Source organism: Triturus cristatus, chromosome 11 (assembly GCF_964204655.1).
Source record: "Triturus cristatus chromosome 11, aTriCri1.1, whole genome shotgun sequence".
In the NCBI taxonomy this organism is placed as follows: Eukaryota; Metazoa; Chordata; class Amphibia; order Caudata; family Salamandridae; genus Triturus; species Triturus cristatus.
The window spans coordinates 226,338,006-226,364,109 of NC_140594.1; the positions used below are offsets into that span (position 1 = coordinate 226,338,006).

Below are 26,104 nucleotides of genomic sequence, written 5' to 3' on the forward strand. Positions count from 1 at the left end.
TATGGAATACACTGCTGAAATCTTGCATCTTTACAATATATTCTTGTTGATCGGTATTATGAGGCTGGAATATGTACATCTCACTCATCCAATCATCCACCTTCTCCAGTGGGGAATAGCTGGGGAAAACAACGAGCTTCTAAACTTTTTTCCCATACACTCATGGGGTTTCCCTTGCTTTTTTCATTTGAAATAATTCAATACTGTTTCTAATTATTTATTTTGAATGCAGAGGATGTATTGTATAATGTTCATAAATCTCTTCAGTCCTGCACTTGTCCACTTTTTCAATTTGTTCAGTTGAAATTACTGTTTCATCTTGTAAGCATATTATGTCTTCATCAACATTCACATTCTTATAATAAATGTTATTCTGTCTCAGGTATATTGTAGCTTTTTGAAGTGTACTAACATCTACAAACTCTTGCCAGATTTTTCGACTGTTTGTTGGTACACCATTTACTAGAATAACTACTGGCTCATTTTCTTCTCTGTCTACACGAACAGTTTCAATGTTTTTCTTAAAATCTAAAGGTAAGTAGACAACTCTTCCTTTCAGATCTTTCTGTAAATCTGTTGGTTGCAACTTACCTGTTTTAGGCTCCATACGAACCATGGTCTGAAATGGGTGTACAGATTGAATAAGAATAGACTCATATGTATTTAAATCTGCCAGTTCCTGAGGATAAGGTACCAACTCTAAGTTGTTATGTACTGCTCTAGCTGGCATTTTGTTTTCTTCTTATTTGTTGTAACAGTATTTACAAATAACTTGATCAGTACCCAATTCAAACTGACCTTCTACTAACAAATAAACACCAAATTGCTGCCACTTTTCATTATTTTCTTTTTCACTTTTTAAATATAAATCAACATTCCTAGTTTGACTTCTATAGTGAGTATGTCGACAACAAATACAAAGTTTGGTTTTTCAAATGAAACTATGTTAAACTTTCTAATTTCTTCTGCAAAATCATCAATACTAATCTCTTTCTCCTGTTCTTCAACACCTACACTTTCTCAGTTTCTCTACACTTGCTTCTGATCCAAAAAGACAAAACTGTATATCATCACAAACTTTCTTTATATCTGATACAGAATCATGCAAAAGAGCTGTGTTCATTTCACTTAAATATAATGCAGGAGTTATTACATAGTAGAGTCTCCTTACTAACTTCCGCATTTCAGAGTGGTGTACAGATAACATTCTTAAATGATGAAAAGTAGTTTGGCAGGCTTTTCTTGAAAGACAAGCCAGAGAATGACCTTGCAACTTAGTATATTTTCTTATTTTATATGGATCTAGTCCTTGTAGCATCTTAATCTTCCGTTTAACACTTTTTTGGGCACATTCTCCTAAAACAATTTGTAATATGTCAATAGACTCCTGTTGAATACTGCAAATACTGCTAAAATCCCACTTAAATACAGGAGCTTGTGTATTCCTCCCTTGAACTTCTTCAGCTATTACTTCTTCTACATTCCTAGGAACCATTTTTTCATTTGGAATCGGGGAACTATATTTAATTTCATAGCATCGACCACTAGTATCAATTGACTGTACTAATGTGTTCTGCTGAAAATAGCTTTCTTCGTTAAAGAAAGGCTCAGTACTGGAAGTGTGCTTCCATTTTATTAACCAGTCTTTTTCTTTTACTTTTCTCCTTCATAAACACCATTGTTTTGTCCAATGTTCTCATTCTCTTCAATATTAATTTAAATAATTTACGTTTTATGTCAAAAGCTTTATTTACTACACTTTCAATCTCTTGCTTTTTTTTATAAGCTACTGATCTTTTTTTATATTTTTTACAATCTGTCAATACATTTTGCACTACTCTACTTCTAAACGTTCTTTTTCTTATGTCCCTATGTTCTTTCAGCCTTTTTGTTATATGTATTGTTTTCCCATAAAATAAATTTGTTTTAACATCTTCATTTGCATTTTGCTTCTTAGTTATTGTAAAACTTTTCTCTGCATAACTGTTTTCAGAAACTATTTAGTTTGCTTACCAGAAGTCTTTTTCTTCTGTGTAACATTTTGCGCTTCATCTAATTTTCTCTTTTCACTTTTTTTTAAGTAGTACTTTTTTTTCATGTCTTCTCTTTTGATCTTTTTTTCCCATCCTCAATTTTTTTTCAAATAAAAGTAAATATCTAAAAAACAAATATAAATTTCAATAGTTTCTTAAATAATGTTATACTTTTGAAATGATTATATATTAATATTCATAATAATGAATAAACAAATGCTTTCACTTACATTGGAAATGTCTCCATAACAAGTAAATATGTAGAATACTAGCAAACCCGTCACAAGAACGCTCACCTTTAAACAGTAACATGGGAAAGATTGCTATTTTACATTTGGCTGCGCCCAACATTCTGAGGAGTTGGTGTAAACTGAAGCTGCAAGAGAGAAGTGAGGTTTAAGACATGTTGGGAGAAGGATTAGTGATTAGGCTACTTCCTATGAGTCTGTGGAAAGGTACACTTGAAGCAAGCCGTATAGGTTTAGGTGCCTGCTTCAAAGGAGAAATGCAGTCTGTGCCTTTTCCTAGTCGCATGATACATAAAAAGAAACATACAAATAATTGAATACCTGTGTTTCACAGCGCATGCTCTCTAAATTTGTATTGAAGAAAGTGTATGTATTCCTTTCTCCTCATAAAACAGGGCACCTGGGAATTGAACAGGCTATTTGAGAGGCTCCATAGCACCTACATACAGAAGACATCACAGGCTGTGCGACCGAATGTCAGAGCAGAACTGAGAGATTTGTCCACCGGTAGGAAAACCGACCAGGTTTTCAATCTACCATCTTCAGATGTATAACACATGAGACAATCGATGTACAAGTAGACACATACCTCACAAACAAGAGCATGCAGACCTTTAAACTTAACAGACTGCATTTCTCATCTCAAACAGACACCTACATTTATATGGCCTACTTCAAGTGTACCTTTCCAGAGAGCCATATGAAGTAGCCTAATCAGTAATCCTTCTGCAAACATATCTTAAACCTCTCTTTTAGCTTGCAGCTTCACTATTCACCGATTGCTCAGAATGTTGGGCGTAGCAAAATTTAAAACAGCAACCCTTCCCAGGCCACTGTTGTATGTATCACCATGTTTCTGAAGGCATGTAGGCATCTGTCTGTGCCTTTTGCTAATGGCATGAGACATAAAAAGAAACATACAAATAGTTGAATACCTGTGTTTCAAGGTGCATGCTCTCATAATTTGTGTTGAAGAAAGTGTATGTATTCCTTTCTTCTCATAAAACAGGGAACCTGGGTATTGAACAGGCTATTTGAGAGGCTCCATAACACCTACATACAGAAGACATCAAAGGCTGTGCGGCTGAATGACAGAGCAGAACTGAGAGATTTTTCCACCGGTAGGAAAACCGACCAGGTTTTCATGTTACCATCTTCAGATGCATAACACATGAGCCAATAGATGTACAAGTAGACACACACCTCACTAACAAGAGAACGCAGACTTTTAAACTTGACAGACTGCATTTCTCATTTCAAACAGACACCTACGTTTACATGGCCTACTTCAAGTGTATCTTTCCAGAGACCCATACGAAGTACTCTAATCAGTAATCCCTCTGCCAACCTATCTTAAACCTCTCTTTTATCTTGCCGCTTCACTATTCACAGATTACTCAGAATGTTGGGCCTAGCAAAATTTAAAACAGCAACCCTTCCGAGGACACTGTTGTAAGTATCACCATGTTTCTGAAGGCATGTATTCATCAGTCTGTGCCTTTTGCTAATGGCATGAGACATATTAAGAAACATAAAAATAGTTGAATACCTGTGTTTCACAACGCATGCTCTCTAAATTTGTGTTGAAGAAAGTGTATGTATTCCTTTCTCCTCATAAAACAGGGCACCTGGGTATTGAACAGGCTATTTGAGAGGCTCAATAACACCCACATACAGAAGAAATCACAGCCTGTGCGACCGAATGACAGAGCAGGACTGAGAGATTTGTCCACCGGTAGGAAACTGACCAGGTTTTCAAGCTACCATCTTCAGATGCATAACACATTAGCCAATAGATGTACAAGTAGACACATACCTCACTCACAGGAGCACGCATACCTTTAAACTTGACAGACTGCATTTCTCATTTGAAGCAGACACCTAAACTTATATGGCCTACTTCAAGTGTACCTTTCCACAGACTCATAGGAAGTAGCCTAGGGGCATATGTATCAATATCTCCATTTGCGATTCCCAGGAGGCCCATATCAATGAATGGGAAGTCTTTCTCAAATTGCGAATCGCAATTTGCTAATCGCAAATTGAGAATAATTTCAAAGGTGCAAGGGTGTCATGATGACACCCTGATGCACCCCTGAAATTAGCATGTGTGCGCATATGGCGCACATACATGCCCTAAGGGCATGTATGTGCGCCACATGGCACTTTGAAAAATGCCAAAAAGTGCATTTTTCAAAGAAATCGCAAATTACCACCAACGTGAAGTTGGTGGTAATTTGCGATTTCTTAAGGAGAAATTGCACAAATTGGGGGCGTGTTACATAGCATTTAAGGAATCGCCATTTGCGATTTCTTAAATGCTTACGCAAACTTAAGAAATCGCAAAATTAGTGATTCCTTAAGGATGCGATGCTAAAATGCCTCATACATCTCATTTTGCGATTTTGTATTCGCAAACGCTGTTATTTTGCGATTCGCAGCGTTTGCAAATACAAAATCGTTTGATACATATGCCCCCTAATCACTAACCCATTTGCCAACATGTTGTAAACCTCACCTTTGTCTTGCAGCTTCACTTTTCACCAAATGCTCAGAATGTTGTGCTTAGCCAATTTTAAGACAGCAACCCTTCCCATGTCACTGTTGTAACTCTCACCATGTTTCTGAGTGGAATGCATGCATGTGCGTATGCCTTTGGCCAGTGACATGAGACATAAAAAGAAACATACAAATAGTTGAATACCTGTCTTTCACAGCACATGCTCTCTAAATTTGTGTAGAACACAGTGTATGCATTCCTTTCTGATCATAATACAGGACACCTGGGTACACATTTATATAGACTGGGATACACTTTAATACATCTACCAACATGTTTTAAACATCAGTTTTCTCTTCTGCTATCATTAGACACTCAGCAACAACACATATTTCCATGCACAACCTATTTCAATCTTCATTTCAGTACAATAAAACAAACTACAATCCACATTCGTACTTTTGATAACATATTTCAAATATCACACTTCTCTAATGTTTTGCAAATTTTATAAGTAATGCATTACAAATTTAAAAATAGCATTACAAACACTGAAGCACTGCTACGTAATATGTAACACACCTTACACATGTGTAACTCACCTCTGAAATACTATTGCAAAATATGAAAATGTCAGAAACTCCAAAAGGTTTTTCTTTCTAATACAATAAATGTGGTGTACCACTCTTAACCAAGTAAAACCAGTAATGGCAAACTTTCCCTCTCTTTTTCCACACAAATGAATGTAAGTAACAAATCAAAATGCTCCCTACATTTTTTCAAATTCTGAATCCCACTTCTATATACACCTATTACTTTACACCTTTATTACTCCCTTCTAAAAGTGCCCAATCTGCGTCTGTAACTTACAGGAGTCGCGACTCCACCGCTGTGCCGTAGTGGGGGTCTGCGTAGGAGTCTCGAACCCTGACGGGAGTTCAAAAACCTATTCTCAACAATACTAGTATTACCTTTTAAGAACATACCACTTCTAAACATAGCACTGATTTAGGAAAACTTACTTAAAACCATATCATTCATATATAATTTACCATTTTATATTTTAAAACCACAGTTAACTTCCAACCCTTTCCCCATTCTGCTTAACCCTAGTTTCCATAGTAACAGTTTCTGCAACATTCAACTGTACTTCCAGGTCACAAGTTCTCCATATTTTCAAGTTCAGCACACTAGCTTACAAATGCAAACAGCAGGTGTAGTTGAATCTTACAAATTTTAGCTTATCCTATCTACTGTACCTTTCAAAGTGTTTTTCTATACCCAATCAGAAAGATGCTTTTTCTACTAAGTAACATGCATCCTATTTTTGGCTACACAATGTTTATGAACAGCCAATCAAAAACAGCATCTTCTCCACCAATTTAGATGCCTCTCATTCTGCCAACTGAAGGGGGCGCGTCTGATGTCTGCTGGTAGCTTGTTCCAGGTCTTGGCTGCAATGTGAGAGAAGGATCTTCCACCTGCTCTGTGGATGTGTGGGGTTTCGGCCAGTGCGAGGTTGGAAGATCTGAGGTTTCTTTTGGGTACGTGGAAGTTGATTGTCGTTGAGGTATTTGGGTCCGTTATTGTGTAGGCATTTGTAGGCGTGAGGATTTTGAAAGTGACTTTTTTCTCTACGGGGAGCCAGTGGAGACTTCGTAGGTGTTGGCTGATGTGTTCGTGTCTGGGGATGTGGAGGACAAGTCTGGCGGCGGTGTTCTGCATTGTCTGGAGTTTGCGGAGTAGGGACTTGGGATGCCGGCGTAGAGTGCGTTTCCATAGTTCAGTTTGCTGGTGATTAGTGCATGGGTGACTGTCTTCCTTGACTCAGGGGGGAACCACTTGAAGGTCTTGCGGAGGATGCGGAGTGTGTTGAAGCAGCTTAAGGTGACGGCGTTGACCTGTCGGTTCATGGTGAGTGATTAGTCGAGTATGATGCCGAGGTTCTTCGCGTGGTCTGAGGGGGTAGGATACCTTAGCCTTAGCACAACTGATGTCGCTTTTGCCCCTCACTGTCTTTGTGTACTCTAACATATGCCAAAGATAGAAATGGAAGTGGCCAAATCAATTTTGTCCACAGATTGAGAAGGCTAGAAAGAATGTCAATAACGCTGTTTCTGCTTTCCTCAGAGACCATAACATGGGCTCTATCTATAACAACAATCTACGTTTTCACATGCATAACATCTACAGAAGTGATGGAGTTCACTTCACAGATGAAGGGACCAGAGTCTTTCTCAACAACCTTAAGCTGTGCATCCGCACTTGTATGTAGCTTCAACAAAGTCATAATAAACACAACGGCTCTTCTTGGAGCCACCCTATAACCCAACCATGAAAGTTATATATTTTTTAACATAGTTACTATTTTTAATTTTTTTTTGGATTCACGGATCCATCACGAATTTGCAAAACAAAATCACAAATTCAATGTACTACAACACATATAACCTTTCAACTTTAACTTTTAATTTCCATTTTAAATATTAAATCAAACTCTCACAATTTTAATGTGATTATGAAGTTCAATTTCAGTACATTTATAAAAAAAAGTCCACAACTGTAACACTACCTTCTAGTTAGTATTTAATTATTTATTTAAGATGGATACGCGAATCCACCGCAACGTTACACGAGGGGCCGTGCTGAGCGCTGCGATAGGTCGCAACTCCTATCACAAGAGAAAAAAAGAATGATACACCCCTGTTCCATACGACCATTTTGGCCCCGGGGACCCCATTCCTCGGAAATTAATTTTAAGGATGAGGGCCACGTGGCCCTCATCCCAAGGCCGATTACGGCCCCGGGCCCCCATCTTTGAGGCCCGACCCTTCATTTTATTTAGAAGAAGGGCAGTGGGGCCGAGTGGTCCCCCTCCCGGCCATTTTCTGGCCCGGGGACCCCAACCCCCAGGGCATGGCCATCATTAAAGGGACCGCGGGGGAACCTGAAGGCCCTCCCAGTCCCAGCTGACTCCCGCCTCCTGCAAGGCCCGGAATTGTATTTTTGCCTCCAGAGAGCTGCTGACATACAGCTTCCTGAAGACAAAAAACAAAGTGCTCCACTGTAAACAATTGTTGGCAGCCAATCCGATCTCAGGCTCAAGATCAGGAGGGTTCGTGGATCCACTGCGGCCACAATTGTATTTCTGAGAAATCTTTACATTTCTCTGGAACTACTGAACAGATTTACACCATTTAACAAAAACGTCGCTTTCTGAAACCAAGACCTACCTTTTTGCCAAATTTGGTGTAATTCCGTCCACCAGTTCGGGCTGTAGCCTTGTCTAAAGTTTCCTATGGAACTTAACATGTTTACTTGCATAGTGGGGGTGCAATTTATAGTTACTTTAGGGCATGAATTAAAGTTATGAGAGATAACTATACCAGGTGAATTTCAGTGTTTTGTTTTGTTTAAAATGTTAGATTGCCACTGAAATTTTCACCTATCTATAACATCACTTTACCCTTTGTTTCTTTTAGTGAAGATATAGGTATCTATATGCGTTTGACTTGGCCCTCTCTGCATGGTCATCTCACTTTTTGCCTTCAGCCTCTTGTTTTCTGAAACCTTTTTTTGTTGGCTTGCACTTTACCACTGCTAACCAGTGGTTAAGTGTTTGCGCTCTCTCCCTTAAACATGGTGCAACTGGCTTTCACCCAATTGGCACATTTACTGCACTTGTAAGTCCCTGGTAAAGTGGTACTACATGTACATAGGTCCTGTAAATTAAATGCTACTAATAGACCTGCAGCACTGATTGTGCAACCCACTTAATTAGCCCTTCATATCTGTCTCAGGACTGCAATTGCAACTTGTGTTTGCAGTTTCAAACTACCGTTTTGATCTTTCAATATAAACCTTTATAAACCTAAATCAATCACCCCTAAGGTAGGCCCTTATCAGCCAATCGGGCACGCTGTAGTTATAGAAAGTTGGGCATCTACATGTAAATGTGTTTTGAACTACTGCAAGGCCTGCCTCCCCCATAGGATAACATGGGGTTACCTTATTACTTTTAATAAGTGATTTTAGCTTTGAAGAAACACTAATGGCAGTTAATGCAGTCAAGTCCGGGAAAGTGCTCGGCCCGACAAAATCCCGGTAGATATGTTAAAGCATGACAGTAGTGTTTGGGGGCCATATTTAAATCGCTTATGCAATACTATTGCATCTGGCTCTCCCATACCCGAATCATGGAAAGGGGCAGAGTTCATTACGATTTTTAAGAAGGGCAATCGCTACGACCCCGCAAATTACCGACCTATATGTTTAATTGATATTTTACAAAAAATCTTCGCTAGGCATATTTTAATGAGATTAAACGGTTGGCTTAAAAAGAACAGTGTGCTCTCCAAATTCCAGGCGGGATTTAGATAAAAAATCAGTACAATTGATCAGGTTTTTAGATTCATTTGTCTATGTTGGAAATACATTAACTTAAAAAAGGGCCACTTGTATATCGGAAACCTTGCCTTTTGGACGACCAGAGCACTGTGTGGAGGCTCTTACCCTTCTTGACTTCGTCGCTTGATTTCTTCGCGGAAAACTCTACACCTTGCAGGACCCGCTGTGCGGGTCCCGCTGCGCCTGCACCTACTGAGAGGCTCGTGTGGGGAGCTGGAAACTTCCTGGACCATCTGCACTCCGGCAGGGCTGCGAGCAGCCTAGCAGGGACTCCATTGCCCAGGAGTCCCTGCGTGTCACACCTGTGGCCGCTCTCCCTGCCGGCCACACCCCCTGGCTGAATAAAAGTGCACAAGATCCACTAGCCTGTGGGAAACCTTGCCTTTTGGACGACCAGAGCACTGTGTGGAGGCTCTTACCCTTCTTGACTTCGTCGCTGGATTTCTTCGCGGAAAACTCTACACCTTGCAGGACCCGCTGTGCGGGTCCCGCTGCGCCTGCACCTACTGAGAGGCTCGTGTGGGGAGCTGGAAACTTCCTGGACCATCTGCACTCCGGCAGGGCTGCGAGCAGCCTAGTAGGGACTCCATTGCCCAGGAGTCCCTGCGTGTCACACCTGTGGCCGCTCTCCCTGCCGGCCACGCCCCCTGGCTGAATAAAAGTGCACAAGATCCACTAGCCTGTGGGAAACCTTGCCTTTTGGATGACCAGAGCACTGTGTGGAGGCTCTTACCCTTCTTGACTTCGTCGCTGGATTTCTTCGCGGAAAACTCTACACCTTGCAGGACCCGCTGTGCGGGTCCCGCTGCGCCTGCACCTACTGAGAGGCTCGTGTGGGGAGCTGGAAACTTCCTGGACCATCTGCACTCCGGCAGGGCTGCGAGCAGCCTAGCAGGGACTCCATTGCCCAGGAGTCCCTGCGTGTCACACCTGTGGCCGCTCTCCCTGCCGGCCACGCCCCCCGCCCTACCCCAGCTCTATATTAAAGATAGGAGTTATCGCTGCGCGGTAGCGAGCGGGAGCGACCGGGGCGAAGACCGGGCAAAGAGCGGGCCGTTTGAGGCCGTTCGAGTACGTGAGAGTCTGGTCCGGGCCCCTCCTCTTTCATGTTCACATTTAGGCCGCTCAACCACCAGCGAAATGAGCACCAGGGAAACCAGAAGTAAAACATCTTCCCTAGCCGCGGCCGGAGCTGTCAAAGGACCTATTGACACCTACTTTGCTAAAGCTGGCTCTCTTCTGATCGAGGAAATCGAGGTGCTGGAGCGAAGAATCTCCCAAGAAATAGACTGGGTAAGGAGATCTTCAATGGGCCCAATGGCCCAAGCCAGAACCCCAGAAGTTAGATCCTGCCTATCAACTAGTGGTAGAATTGATCAAGCACCATGCTCACTCCCTGGCACCTCAACTACTAATCCAGAGTTCACTATTGAGGTGCTGAGTGACCTTGAGGACATGAGCCTAATGGCCCTACCTAGCACCCAAATTACCCTACCAACACTAACCGAGAACACTGAGGCAGTTAAAGCTATAGAACCTAACACAGATAGAGATAGGGGGGTGAGAGAAGGGGCAATACAAATAAAGAAGAAGGGGCCCCAAAACAAAGAAAATAATAGGACAAAATCCCCCAAATCCAAACAACCGAGAGGCAAAGGGGGGAAAGGAGCCACCTCTGTCTCTATGCTAGAGAAGTCGGGAATGACAACTCCCCCTAGAATTAATAATACAATTCCATTACCACAGTCCACCAATACCGTGCCAGTGGATATTACCTCTGATGATATCACACTGGAGGACATAGGCACACTCCTAAGGTCCCTATTGAGTCCCCTTGAAGTTAGACTGATTAAAATCGAAGCTAGATTAGCTAGCATTGAGAAAGCCACTGTACAACTTGTTGACGCAAGGAAACTTGACAATAGTGGAATTAAAACTACAATAGAGGGTCTAGGACCAAAGCCCACTAAGGGTAATGGACCACCTATTGCCACAAATAATAAGCCTCCACTCACAAACCCCAAAGCTCCACAAGTTGTACTAAATAAGACCTTGCAACCCTTAAATGATAACAAGGACCCAACTCCAACCCAGCCTATAGTAACTGTCACTCCAAAAATAACCCCCCCGCTTAAAGCTACTGCTATACCCGCAACCAATAACAAGGGTGATTCGCCACCTATTGGCGAGAAACCATACCCTAACCGCAGACAAAAGCCTGTAAACCTCCCCCCAGAAGCAGCACCCTACACCTTAGTTCTGGTAGGGGTCCCGGAATTAAAATCCTCAACATTTGAATCCACTACCTCTCTTAGGAATAAAGTTATCAACTGGCTCTCTAATAATAGACCCCTTCCGAGAGGAACAACCAGTGATATCTCCATGGCCAGGAGGGCAACGTGGGTGGGTTACACCAGGAAATCTATTAGTGGGGACTGCATTCTGGTCACCTTTAGAGACCTGAATACAGTCGCATATATCTGCACGTGGGTTTCTGACGAGGACTTTGGCAGTAATATTCAATCACTTCCTCTTTCATTTTTCTACCCTTCGAGCCTCTATAATTCAGAGGACCAGAGATGGGGGCACCATCAAGAGTTGCTGGAGGATTGGGAAAACTGCCCCAGGGAGAGAAATGTGCCCCAATACCATAGGGGAAGACCTATACATCATTTCCACCAGTATGGGGGGGAGGCTGGTTGGGAAACTGTTACACGGAGGAGGGGCGGGGGTGGAGGATATAGGAGAGGAATCCCAGGGCCACACAGAACACATTATCCAGCCTATTTACCCACCCACAATAGATACAGCAGTCTGGAAATGGTAGACTGACAGGTGGTTGAAGTGGGGAGTTCTCTAATAGTATCTCCCAGGATGGAGATTAGTATACCCCCAGTCCCGGATATACATACTAGGGCAATTGACATAGTCGAACACAAGCCGGCTCTGGTATTAGGCATGACGGATTTCATCCTGTCTCCCATTAATATAACCTCTATCACAAATTATTCCCCCACTAGCCAAATGGCGCCCACTGAGCTTAACTCTAATAACTTTGTCTCCGCAGGCCTAGACACCACCCAATCGGCGCATATAACTGTGATCTCTTGGAACGTGGCAGGCCTAGCCAATAAAATAGACTCCATAGAGTGGGGCTCGTACATTAGCTCCAAAAATATACTTCTTTTCCAGGAGACTTGGGCACGTGAGGAAATATTATTTCCGGGCTTTGCCTCCTTCTCTAAACCCGCAAAGTGGGGGGGAAGGGGCAGGCCGTCGGGGGGACTTACGACCTGGGTAGCAACTGACCTAGGTTGTCACGCCACTTGCCTAGAGACCGCCTCGGATGACATATTGGCTGTCTTACTCGAGTGGTCAGACTCCACTAAGCTGTTAGTCATTAACATATATTCAAGGCCTGTTCCTATGCTAAAAGAATCTTGCACTATAGATGAATTATCCGGGTTCCTAGAAGGCATTCCTTGCGAATTTGCCTGCTTGGTGGGAGGTGACTTTAATTCACAGTACGAACCATTTTCTGGACTACGTGACGGCCCTTCCTATGAGGAAGATTCATGTTGGTTTGTTCCAGAAACGGTGGCCCCACCACTTAGGGCCTGGACTCCCTTGGCCTTGCAGATAACTGCCCTCACTCTTAATCAAGGCCTAAGGGCTTGCAATGGCCGCTGCAAATCGGACATCCCTAGCATGTATACCTATAATAAAACAGGTAGCGAATCCAGACTGGACTATATTTTGGTCAAATTGTTCATGTGGCCATTAATAGTCGATTTCAAAGTCACTGAAAGAATGGACAGTGACCATAACGCTTTGGAATTGACTTATTCCCTGCCAGGGGGCGAGGACACATCCTACGGACCGGATAAAGATAAAGCAGGGCTCTTACTTGAAAACAATCGGCGGAGAGTCAAGTGGGAGAAATTGGTCAATAGTCCAGATAGAATACCGCAGTTATATGCAAGGATCATCCCATTGCTGGAGAGGGCCTTTCAGATTGGAAAGGAGGTGCAAGATGATCCCAATAGAGGAAAGCTTGCACAAATTCATGCAGACATAATCATCACCTTAGAGCAGGATCTGTTTTCATCCTCAGGGAAAAGGAAAGGCCCCCTGTCCAAAACATCCTGGTATAACGCCACTTGCAGGGAATCCAAGGCCCATCTGTTACTTGGTATAAAAGGACGCTATGGCAAGCAAGAAATACAAGCTAGGAGAAGATCCTACAAAAGGCTCCTGGAAAATGCGCGGGCGGAATGGGACCAGGATTATTGGGAAAACCTTGTTAAAACACTAACTAACAGAGACTCGCGCAAATTTTGGCGCATAGTCGCCAATGGTACTGAGGATTTATCCTCGGCAATAGAGCCCAACATAGCGCCCCTGATATGGCAGCGCCACTTTGAGACGTTTTATGCTGAGGAAGGGGGGGAACAAAATACAGTTGGTGGCATAAAGACATCTAGTTATACGGGAGCTCCCTTTACTGAAAAAGAGGTGAGGGAGGCCATCAAGGGTCTAGCTGCGGGAAAAGCCCCGGGACTCGATGGGGTGCCTGGGGACTTGTTCAAACAGGAACCAGGGATATGGGTCCCATATCTTACACTAATATTTAATGCCATTCTGGGGGGAATGGAGGTCCCTGATACTTGGCTGGGAGCAGAGGTGGTTCCAATTTTCAAAAAGGGTTCCCCTCTGCTCCCAGCCAACTATCGTCCTATCAGTCTCATCGACATACCCCAAAAACTTTTTGGAAGACTGATTTTGGACAGGCTTCTGGCCTGGATAGAGGAGATGGATATCCTGTCCCCCTATCAGGCGGGTTTCAGACAGGGTGTATCGACAGTAGATCAAATTTTCCGGCTGAATCTCCTTTACTGGAGAACAGCCGTAATCGAGGGCGGTACTTTGTATACTATTTTTGTAGACTTACGTGCCGCCTTCGATTTGGTACCTAGGGCACGGCTGTGGAGAGTCATGGAAGAGCTAAACGTCCCTGGTGATATTCTGGCAATCCTGATGAGACTTCATTATAACAACTACGCCCGCGTAAGGTGCGGCAAAGATGGCAAGTTAACCGATAGTTTCCCCGTTCGCAGAGGGGTTAGACAGGGTTGTGTCCTTGCACCGACCCTGTTTTGCCTCTTTGTGAACGGGGTAGTTGCCCACCTGAACAGGATTGCCAACACCGATGCCCCCAAGTTGACAGGCAGCAGGGTGCCTGCAATCATGTTTGCAGATGACACCCTGCTGTTGTCTAAATCCCCTATGGGGATCCAACGCATCCTAGACGGTTTTTTAGAGTTCTGCTCTGATCGTGGATTGGAAATTAATCCTCAAAAAACTAAATTTATGATTTTGAATCCTAATACCCATAACCGAGCTCCACCTAGGTTAGGCACAGTCCAATTAGAACGTGTGCATAACATCGAATACTTGGGGATTACTATAAACGAACATCTAACGTGGACGTCACACCATACTAAAGTGACTATCAAACTGGCTCAGTTGGCGGGTGGCACTATGCGTCTGGCGAACAAATCTTCCTATCGCCCACTAACCCCAATCATTCATATTTACAAAACTCAAGCCCTCGCGGGTGTCACATACGGGGGTGAGCTGTGGGGACACACCAATCTGTCTAAACTACAGTCAACGGAAAATAAATTTCTGAGACAGATCGTTGCCCTACCGCAGAGCACTCCACTACTGCCCCTAAGATTGGACATGGGAATTCGATCGATAACTGAGGAGCTAGGTCTTAAACCCTTGACATTTTGGAGACGCTTGTGGTGCAGCCCAGATCTCATAAACTACAGAGAGGAGTTACAGGAATTCCTGCACCTACGGAACGCTAAGCAAATTCCATGGATGATTTATGTTAAGGGAATGCTAGAGGAGATTGGTTATCCGGGACTATGGACGGATCCTACAAACGCCTGTTTAAAGACTCCAAAAAAGGTTCTTGTGAGAGCATACCAAGAACTAATGCTCACCAGAGCTATTGATGCTACACGAGAAGGATCTTTGACCCATTTGTTCCTAAAAGTAAAAGATTCTTACCATCTTGAAAGTACTCTAGATGCCATGTCTCCTGTACTAACGAGGAAATTATTCTTACAATGGAGATACGGAACACTTCCCTTAGCATCGTTCACAGCGTCCTGGACATGCCGCTCCTCCATAGAAACTTGCCCAGTGTGCGCACATCCAAAGGAGAATGACGTTCACGTTGTTTTCTTCTGCAAGGGCTATGAGAGGAGCAGGAAATATTGGTTAGTCCCCCTACTTAAGAACTTGGGTTTTAGATCCTTTCAACCTGCTTATAGAGTTTTAAAGACAGACCTCTCCCCCACTGTAGTCTTTGCCCTCTCGAAATTTTTAACTTCCATGTGGTACACCCGAAGCCGATGGGTAAAAAGACTCGTATAAAAAGACTCCTTGATAGCTACAGACTGAATTTCATGCACCCTCTTTTAACACTGTTTTAACTACTGGATCACACTGTTGTTTAATTCGTTTTTAAAATTTTTTGTACTAATGTTATGCATCTTTTATGATCTGTGATCGAAATTAAGATTTCTGAAATGAAATGAAAAATATCGCTTTTGTAGACATCAGGGTCGCTTTCGACCTCATTCCACGGTACTCACTTTGGGAATCATTGAAATCTTAGGGATTGCCAAAGGAATTACTCGTGCAAATAATAAGATTACATGAGGATAATTTCACCAAAGTAAGATGGGGTCCGAGGGGCGAACTCACTAAGGGAATCCCTGTCAAAAGGGGTGTGCACCAGGGGTGCGTACTGGCGCCCAACCTATTTTCTTTACATGTCAACAATATCCCAAGTCACTTGCTGGATGTACCCATGACTCGCCAAAGTTGGGGGCGAATCTGATGCCAGCACTTTTATTTGCTGACGATACAATATTAATATCACAAACCCCCAAAGGCCTACAACGCTTATTGGATTCTTTTAATACATATTGAAATACCAAGGGCCTTGAAATAAATGCCAGTAAAACGAAATATATGGCAATAAACCCACACAAGTCTTTTAGAAAGAACCTAGCAATTAACAATCAAAAATTTGAATATGTTCAACCCTTTAACTATCTGGGTATAACCTTGGATACAAAGCTGTCCTGGAAGCCACAACTAGAAAAAAATAAAATCACCCTGCTTCAAAACACATTGCCTATAATAAAGAAGCATTGGACCAGTATCTCGAAGGCGGTGTCTCCCGCCCTAGAGGTCTTCAAACATAGAGCTCAATCAGCTTCTCTTTATGGGGCGGAAATATGGGGGCCTAATTGTAAAAAGAGTTTTGAACCAGGAGAGAACACATTTTTTAGAAAATTGTTAAGTTTACCAGATTGCTATGGATTTAAATGGTAAGCGAACAGAGCACAACGCAATATTAAGAACTAACAGACTACAAGGAAGGTCTTGAGGAGATCTTAAGCATTGACCAGAGCAAGAACATCTCGTGGCTCAAACAGGTTTCTTCTTGGTTTGAGAAACTAGGTCTGTACCATTTTTGGGAACACCCGACACAGTTGACATTAACATCTAGGGAACTGCTAAAATCAACATTCTGGGCTTACATTCAAAATAACGTGCTTCACAGCACAGATAATGGTTCATTAACAACCAAGTTCCTTCTTTTTAAGGAGGTAGCCAGTTTTTAGTGTTTTTTAGATGAAGTTCGTCCACAACTGGCCAAATCGTTATACATGAAGTTTAGCTATGGAGTGCTACGAACTAATACGAATACGTTAAACTGGGCTACAAATCAAGGTGGAAACAGCAATGAATATTGTGAATTATGTCAAAATATGTCCAAGGAAAATGATTCACACATGTTATTCTCCTGCCCGGCGTATGTAAAACCAAGGAACAAATGGATCAAACCCATCTGTAAAAATATGAATATTAGACATTGCCTAGAGGCAGGAAGAATATTGAAAACCAATATATCTCAAAAGGTTGTTTTTAGTGTTTGCAGATTTTTGTTTAATGTGAGCCTTATAGGGGCAAAAGCAGGGTTAAAACTTTAAGGTTTAACAAATCAAGAATAGGTATTTTTAAGCTAATGGTTTCAGTAAATTATGCACATGTACTTTAGGCCTAATGGTGCTCTAATGCAATTTGTGTATCCATTGATTGCTATAAAGTATCCGTAACCTGTGTTAACCAAATGGGAACATCATTTAGAGCTATATACATAATGGATTATGAGCCCATATTGGAGTAATGGAGACTGATTTTTAACTCACTATACAAATCAACTTTAAAATGTTTATGTCTAGTTTGAACTATTTATATATTTTATCTGTTACTTTTGCAGGTTAGGAAATGAAACTTATTTTTTTTTAATGATAGCCCTTAATTCGATAAAGTGTTATTTATTACAATTGAAGCTGCTAAATTTGCACATTAACATCCAAACAAACTGTATGTTAATTTTATGATGCATCCTTTATGGTTTTATGTGAACCGAAATAAAGATATATTGATTGATTGATTGATTGAATAAGTGATAACTTTCAATAGTGAGCAGGTTGAAATGTCGAGTTTGGTCTCTGAGGAATTATAAGTTAAAACCCTCTTTAACTGTAAAGTTGGATTTAAGCCACAGTTCTCAAAACTTTTAGAAAGTTGATCTTTTCTGTCCTGAACATTTGGTGCTTGTAATTTGTATCTTGGATCACAAGACTAGGTGTAGCTGGCAGTAGATTTTTCTGTATTATTCCCAGACAGTAAAACAAAGGGGGAGTAGACTGGTGCAATCTCAGTCCTGGCCCCTTGAAAGTAGACCTGAATGTGTTTTGCCAGCCCAGCTTGCGTCTATTGGGGCAGAACCAAAGCAGTGTGATGCAGATCGGCATCGGAACTGCCACTGGGTGACACATCCCCTTTGCAGGACTACATTGTTCATCTGAACTGCCATTGCACAACGCATCCTCGGCACATGACCTTGCATCCCAGCCCAACAGCTCGTTGGAATAGCTGCCGCACCACCACATTTCCTTGATGCAGGACCTTGCATTGCAGCCCGTAGCTCATTGAAACTGCTGCTGTGAAATGCATCCTTGATGTGGGATTTTTCTCCACAATCTGGACTCAAGGTACTTTGTTCAGCAGACCCAACTTGGTCCCTGTTACGGCCTGAGCGCCATTGTAGTCGGCCTCAACTTGTGGCTTTGTCCCGATCCAGCTCAACCAGTTAACCACAGTTGGCTCTTTGTGCTTTTAGGCACTATTTTTATCTAAACCTTTAAAATTGCATGTTTCCTGTTTTACTGATTGATTTTTTGTTGTTTTGCTGTCAAATAATTTATTAGATTTTACTCTGTTTTTCTTAACTGGTGTGGGATGTTTCTTGTGTTGGATTTTCACTTTATTACTGTGTGCTGCATAAATACTTTACACATTGCCTCCAAGTTACGCCTGACTGTTGTTGTGCCAATATACCAGAGGGTTAATCACAGGTTAATTTGGAGTTTGCATGTGTTTCATCCTGATAAGAATTCTGGTTACTGCTTGAGTTGGATTTCACCCCCTCAACCAGTAACCCAATTTCTCACTATATGAGTGTTTGTTAATGTATATACATATATACACACACATACACTGCCACCCCACCTACTCTCCCACACATCTGCAAAAAGTTGAGAATGAAGGAAAATGGGTGCCTGCCTGTGCATAGAGACCCCTCAGTTATCGTATATACAGCAAATGCTCCACATTTGGCATCAATGCAAGGCCATCCACAGTTCCATAAAATATTTCTAGCACAGGAGCAATAAGAATATGAGAACTCCACCAAAATATTTGACAAAGCCATTCATGGTCTATTGCAAACGCGTACATCAGGCCCACACAGTAAAACACCTATGTACAATAATAAAGGCAAGGAAAATTAGGAAATTATGTCCCCAGGTCTACCCATCCCAAAATGCCCATTGCTCTTACATTCTTATCTCTTACACCCCAAAAGGACCTGCTCTGCATCGCTTAGTTCAGACTCCAGGCTCTCCCGGAAGAAACAAACAAACAAAATAAATTCAAAAAGAGGAAACAAATTGATGTTGCATACCATATTGATACAGTCCATCAACAAATATTTTGCAAAGAACTGAAATGAACTTATCTGATACTCTCAAAAATGCAAGAAATCCATGGTGCAGCAGGGATTACAGACAACGAGCAAGTGATAACTTTCTCTCCAGCATCCAAATCCAAAATAACCAAGCAGTCGTAAAGAATAGGGAGGAGTCTTTAGAACAAGAAGAAGAAGTTACTACTATATGTATAGCAGCCTTACTCTGCTTTACTTCCCCTGTTAATATAAAATTGATTTTACACTAGAAAAGTTGCTCGAACAGTGGTTTTGAGTAAATTGTACTCAATGTTCCTGTGAAAAATGCCACCGAAATTACGGTAAGAACTAAATCTTTACTTGAGCATCTGAAAATGTGGCTGCCAGGGAAAAGTGAATTTAAGGAACTGTCTTACTGCACATTCAAAACACAACATTCTGCACCAACATTCCCAACTACTTATGTCATAGCTAATGCTTACATAATTTGGTTCTAAAGATCCAACATCCTGCTATATATAGCTTTTGCCTGAACGAAGTCTCTCTTCCCCGACATGCCGCATTGGTGTAAATTGGGCATTTCATGTCACAAGCTTATTATCAGAATCCCACTGTTATGCAGAATTAAACCCAGCATAATAACAATTACCCCAGCATCACTAAATGACTAAATGCCACTTTCTGTGCCTCATGTCATACCTCCTCTCAACAATGCAATGTTATGGTCTGACTGTCATTTTATGTCAGAGTTTCCTTTCCCCATTGCATGCTAAGATGAGCAACAGTCCTTGTGGTTGGATTTTCAGTCATTTTAATCATGATAGGGTAAGCTTTTGGTATTACATACTCCAAAGGACTGACAAACTCCTGTACATTAAACTCACCTGTCATGAGTTGGTAGATCAGTTCTTATGGCTTTATACATGAGGATTCTGCAGTTTCAAAGCCTGTGATTTGCAAATGTCCATATTTTCTGGTAAAACCAGCCTTGCTATATTCTAAATGATTTGCAACTCGCAATGTACACATTGCAACTTCTTACAAATTGTAAGGTAAAAAGGACATCAAATGGATGTCCCCCGCAACACTAGCTATTCCCTATTACATGTATCAATGTTTGTAACTGCGAAATGGCATGCAAAACATTGATTGAATAATGATTTCCAAAATTAGCATAATGTGGAAGTTGTCTGTGAGGGACTGCTTCTACTTTATGAATGTGGGCTGTGAGCATTAGCAAGCCACAAAGCGATTCAGGGGACATCAGTATGCTCCAAACAATGCCCCGGGCATCATGACAGGTATTTTTTTTAAAAAGGGGTTGTGGGAGTGGTGATCTGCTGTCCCTCGCAGCCCTTTCCATCCCTTCATTTGAACCCATTTAATGGAATCCTGCCTCATCAACATGCATGAGGGTGGATTTATGCGAATTCTATGGAAATTCAGTGTTTGTTCTGTGGTAGAATACTACATTTGTCAGAGTACAAAAAGTATGCGACAAAGGCAACTGCTGTGCAACCTAAAAGTATTACATCAGCCGTCCTGCTCTTTTTAGCTTAGCCTTAACAGTATTTTATTTATATGCCCCACATGTAAATCATTTGAGACCCTACTCTCTCCCTTTATTAGGTTTCGTCTGCGTGAAATCTCGTGTATTTAATATATCCTAAAAGGGGCTCTTATCAGTTCCTGTAGCCAAAGTACTGTGTTCATCTGCTTTTGTGTGGAACGTTTTGTGGTTTACTTTCCCTGGCTGCACGCATTGAAACCATGTCGCAGCCATTGTTGCATGTTGTTTAAGCACCCATTATAATCAATGTGGTAACCCAACAAAAAATCCTTAGGACCTGGGTATCGATTAGTATGGAAAACAATGGTCCTGGACCGATCCTTTAAGGATAATCGCTTATTGTAATACTAATTGTTCAACTTAGTTAGAGCATCTAATTAGTCAGCTTGCGGTAACATGAAAATGATTTCATATAGAGATATATAATGTACAACAACCATTGATTTCAAAAGGGCATGTATTTATTCAATTCAGTTAACCAATAAATTAGAAAAAACTTGAAAAGTCAAGTCAAAGATGAATAGATAAAGGGTTGCTCCAGATGAAACGTGCAAGGGGGTGTGCTCAAGTGTTAAGAATTTTGAAAGGAAATTCAAAGGGGTAAATAGTTCCCAAAGAAAAATAAAGGGGCATATATTTACAAAATTGTACATGGGACTGCAAACAAATACACAGTCTTCATAGCCTGGCCAAACAAGCTGTAACGCTATCCCCCATCAGTCCTGGACCTTCAATCCCCTGTTGCCCCTTTTTCCCTATTACAGGAGATACAATTCCTTATTTCCTGTGAATTATGTGAACTGAGTATATACATATTACAGTTTGTTTGACCAGGCTATGAAGACCGTGTATTTGTTTGCAGTCCCATGTACAATTTTGTAAATATATGCCCCTTTATTTTTCTTTGGGAACTGGCTCAAAAGGGGATTATTTTTAAATGTGTAAACTTGAATATTTGTTCCCGTTGGTCAGCAACCCTTTAATGTATTATTAATACAACTATAAACTGAGAGGAGTGTTGCTGTGTAAACCTTGACTGGTTGAATATTGGAATTTATGTTTTTGTAAATGATTTATGTGTTCCACTTTGTGAAATTGATTTAGATTATTGTGTCAGTTTGTTTTTATGTTAATGTAAACAGGAAGTGTTTTCCAAATCTGTGTTCTAAAAAATCTAACGAAATGATTATTCTTGAAACAAGTTTAAATAATTAATATAATAAATTATGAATACCAAGACATCTTGGAGTTTGGTCTTAGTCTGTTGAAGTAAATAACAGCATTATGAACTGTCAGCTAGATAATTTGTTTTGTTGCATATACTGTCCAACTCTAGCTGTGTGAATTAGGGCCAACCCCTCATTGTAGTCAATGTTTTTAACTCTTGGCATGTAGATCACAATTTATATTTGTAGGGAAAAAAAGAGTTTTATTTTTTGTACGACACAGGGCTGTTGGTACATAACTTACAAATCTTTGCTCATCATAAATACAGTGATTCCTATACGAGTATCAGCGTAAATAATTTTACAGTCTAATATTTAAAAATTCTATTTTTACTTACCGTAAAACCATGAAACTGCTATGGCTTCTAAGAATACTACTGCAAGTATTGAACAGCCAGCACCAAACTCCTCGAGCAGTTTTACCACATATGCTCCACCCTAGAATTAAACACACAAATTAAAAATGTAATAATGGCAGTGGATATTGTATACGCAGAAAGGAAAGCCAATCCGAGTCCCAAAGGCAATGTACTTTCCCTTCTGCTGGAACTTTAGTGTAGATACCAGATTGACCTAATCAGTATGAATATTTAAATAAACCTGTGGTTTACGTGTAAGTATTTACTTTTCCTTTCTTAACAGTTATTCGTGTTAAGATTACACAACGAATACAAAGGTTACAGGACTGCATATGATTGGAAGGCATTTTTCAGGTTATTATAACTTTATTCAGATGAAGTTGTCTTAATTCATTTTTTTTAAACAATAAAACTAAAAGCAAGATGTACGACCATTTCATTTTGCAACTCACAAATTGTGAGTTTAGTGACTCGCAATTAGCGAGTCGCAAAATGAAATGTACTAATGTGCCTCAGACATATTAGCGATTCCCAGTGGGGTTGCAAATAACCTGCATCATCAATATTCACGAGGCAGGTTGCAATTTGCGGCCCATTGGGAATGGGTAATATCACAGGGATGGTGGCCTGCTGGGGACAGCATACCACCATGTCTGTGTTTGCTTTTAAATAAAGCAACTTTTTTTAAAAGCAGCCCTTTTTTCTTAAAGGAAAACGGGATGCGTTTCAAAAAGAAAAATGTTTAATTTTTCAAGAGTAGGCAGTGGTCCGTGGGACCACTACCTGCTCTTACAAATCATTTTTGCTGCCAGTCACAAAGGGGAAGGGGGCCCCTTCCCGTTTACGGCTGGTTTACCATTTACTTGAATTAGGTGGTAAACTGCGATTGTTTTCCGACTGCATTCCGGTTGCAAAACAATAGTACATGCCCTTGAGACTCGCTATTAGGAAGGAACGCCCTTGCACGCTCCTTCCTAATAGCGACTTGCAAACCCTATTTTGCGAGTCGGTAAGAGGTTGCCAACACGCAAAATAGAGTTGGTACATGCTGACAGCCATTTTAGTGACTGCTAAAAACAGTTGTACATCTGGTCCCATATGTATGTATTTAGCAAATGATTTGCGTTATCTCCATGCTGCAAACCTCTGCGCCCAGATCATCCATTCGGACTCTGATGAGAGCATGTTGGAGACAGGTGGAAGTTTACAGTGAACGCCAATGACAATTATGAATCTCAGAAGTAGTTTTTTAAAACACAATCCTCTTTCTAATACATATCCTGATTCCCTCCTTATTTTATAAACTTAACCATTCAGGTAATCCTTTCTTAAAGAAATAAGAGAAAAATTATTCCATTACATTGTAGATGGTATTTAAGGTTTTATATGTTTGCTGTAACCACAGTGTTATATACAAACGTAAACGATAACCTATAGGAGTTCTTCTTCACCTGTGGTCCGGGGACCCCTGCGGGTCCTCGACGCCTACTCAGAGGGTCCGCAACTGATTAGAAAATTACATAATATTAACAGCTCATTTAATTGTATGTAAAGAAAGAAGCCAAATTGAATGTTGAAAATTTTAAAATGTTAATTATATGTTGAGGAATTTGCAGGTAAAAACTAAAAATGAAATTGGTGTTCTTAGATTGATTTATAGGAACAGCGCAAATGAAGTAAACAGAATGTTGTATGGACAATGGCCGACTTCAATTGGATTTAGAAAAGCCCCAGTCGTCCCATTGAAATGAAAATGTTGGCTTTTTTTAAAAATTGTTTGTGAATTAAATAGAATATTTCTTCATTTGTGTATTTCTTTGATGAATACTTGTTTCAGTTTTTTGGTGGATTGTTTTGAGGGTTCAAATCATCCAAATTGCTCAAGCCTGGATTCCCCCTTCCAGTAATGACTTTGTATGTGGTCCCTTATTCTAACAATGATTATGTAGGGGTCTACAAAAGTCAAAAGGTTAAGAACCACTGACCTATTGTATATGTCAATCTTTAGCTCCACTTATTGAGATATTTATCAAATATTTATTTTATGTGGCATAGCTTTCTATTTCAAAGTATTTATCATAAAACGTTTACTGACTCCCTCAAATGTTTGCAAATATGCCAGAGTCGGAAATAAATGGGAGAGAAATGCACCGTTTGTTATAACATGAATTAAAATGATGTGTTTGAGCACATCAGTGCTTTTATTAATTTTTGTTTAAAATGAGGATTCTAATTTCAATGTGGCAGTTCAAGCAATGTTACGTTCTTGTTCTTTTGCTCAACAGAACTTTTAGCATGTGTGAGACTGAAAGCCGTCTTTCTCTCAGCCACTCACTTACTCTATCACATGCCAGACAACCACAAATACCGCGATCTGTTCTATGGTCACCTGTTGTCAGTGAGTGGAGAACTCTACAGTGTAGCACCATCAACTGAATTGCTTCTAAGAGCCACCAAGATGAACAAAATGGTTCAGTATGTGTTGTACAGTGCTTATTGCTAATATTCAGCAAGTTTTTAAATGCTGGCCGTGAAGCAACTAATGGTGTTGGGCATGCGCTAGTTTTATGAACGGTCTGGTCAGCGATCTTGGACATAGGTTTGCAAAATATTTAGATATCTCTGTGCCAACAATGCATTCTCCAGTGTTTCTGAGGTATTATATGCACAGCTGAATGTTGAGCAGGTGCTGAGGTTTATCGTCCCGTCCAATTTAGAACACAGATAATCTGATTGATACTTCTACCTGCAAATTCGCCACCTGTTGAATAATCCCAGGCATCAGACTGGATCCAGAAATGTAAAATCTCTCATAATACCAGTAGGGGCTCTGGTCTGATGAAGTCCGATGATGTCACTGAAGCAATATAGCACCCACTCTGGCACAACAACGTTAATTCAATTTTTTCTACCTCTTCGGCGTGGATCTGGAGCTCACTGTCTCTCAGAGTTGTGTGATCTTTCCACATGTTTTTGCGAATTGCAACCATGTTTCTTGCGTGTTTAGACACTCTTTTCACCAAAAACGAATAACATTGAATATCTCCGGTTCTACTGATGGGAGTTTTGTCTTTCTGGTATCATTGTATTTTTACAAATGTACTCTAATTTTCTGAATTCATTTGGGGTATTTCTAGGGTTGTGCTTTCAATTTATTACTGTTTGAAGTGCTGCATAAATACTTTACACATTGCCTCTAAGTTAGGCCTGACTGACAGCTTTTTGTGCTTTTGTGGAAAGCTACCAGAGGGTTAAGCACAGGTTAATTTAGTGACTTTTGTGGTTCACCCTGACAAGGATTGTGGCTGTTTCTGAAGTAGGGCTTCCACTCTTCTCAATCAATAACCCATTTATTACAGACCTGGATACATCTGCAGAGTTAAAAATGGACTTTCCTAAGGGCCCCCGACCCTAGAAGTCATATCTTTCCACTCCATGGTGAAGAATGCATCAGAAGTACTGGACTTGCATCTCCCCTCAGTGGATATCAAGACCAATGTCCTTCCAGAGGTCCTCTAACTAATGGTTCCTTGCTGGAACCTGTTTTACCTGCATAAGAGAAGCCCAGCTCAGCAGCAGTGGTGCATAGGGAAGTGGGGAACCTTCCTTCCTGTCAGCGCATCCACGTCCATTCC

The 26,104-nt window shown here is 41.1% G+C and overlaps 1 protein-coding gene across 1 annotated transcript in view; it reads right to left on the minus strand.

Annotated features, from left to right (window-relative positions):
* LOC146783944 (sodium-dependent serotonin transporter-like) overlaps nucleotides 1–26,104 on the minus strand; it is a 733,782-nt gene that overhangs the window by 36,314 nt on the left and 671,364 nt on the right. Inside the window, exon 10 of the mRNA XM_085633563.1 lies at nucleotides 22,449–22,548. Within this exon, the coding sequence (XP_085489689.1) occupies nucleotides 22,449–22,548 (100 nt within the window). The remainder of the gene's footprint in view (nucleotides 1–22,448; nucleotides 22,549–26,104) is intronic.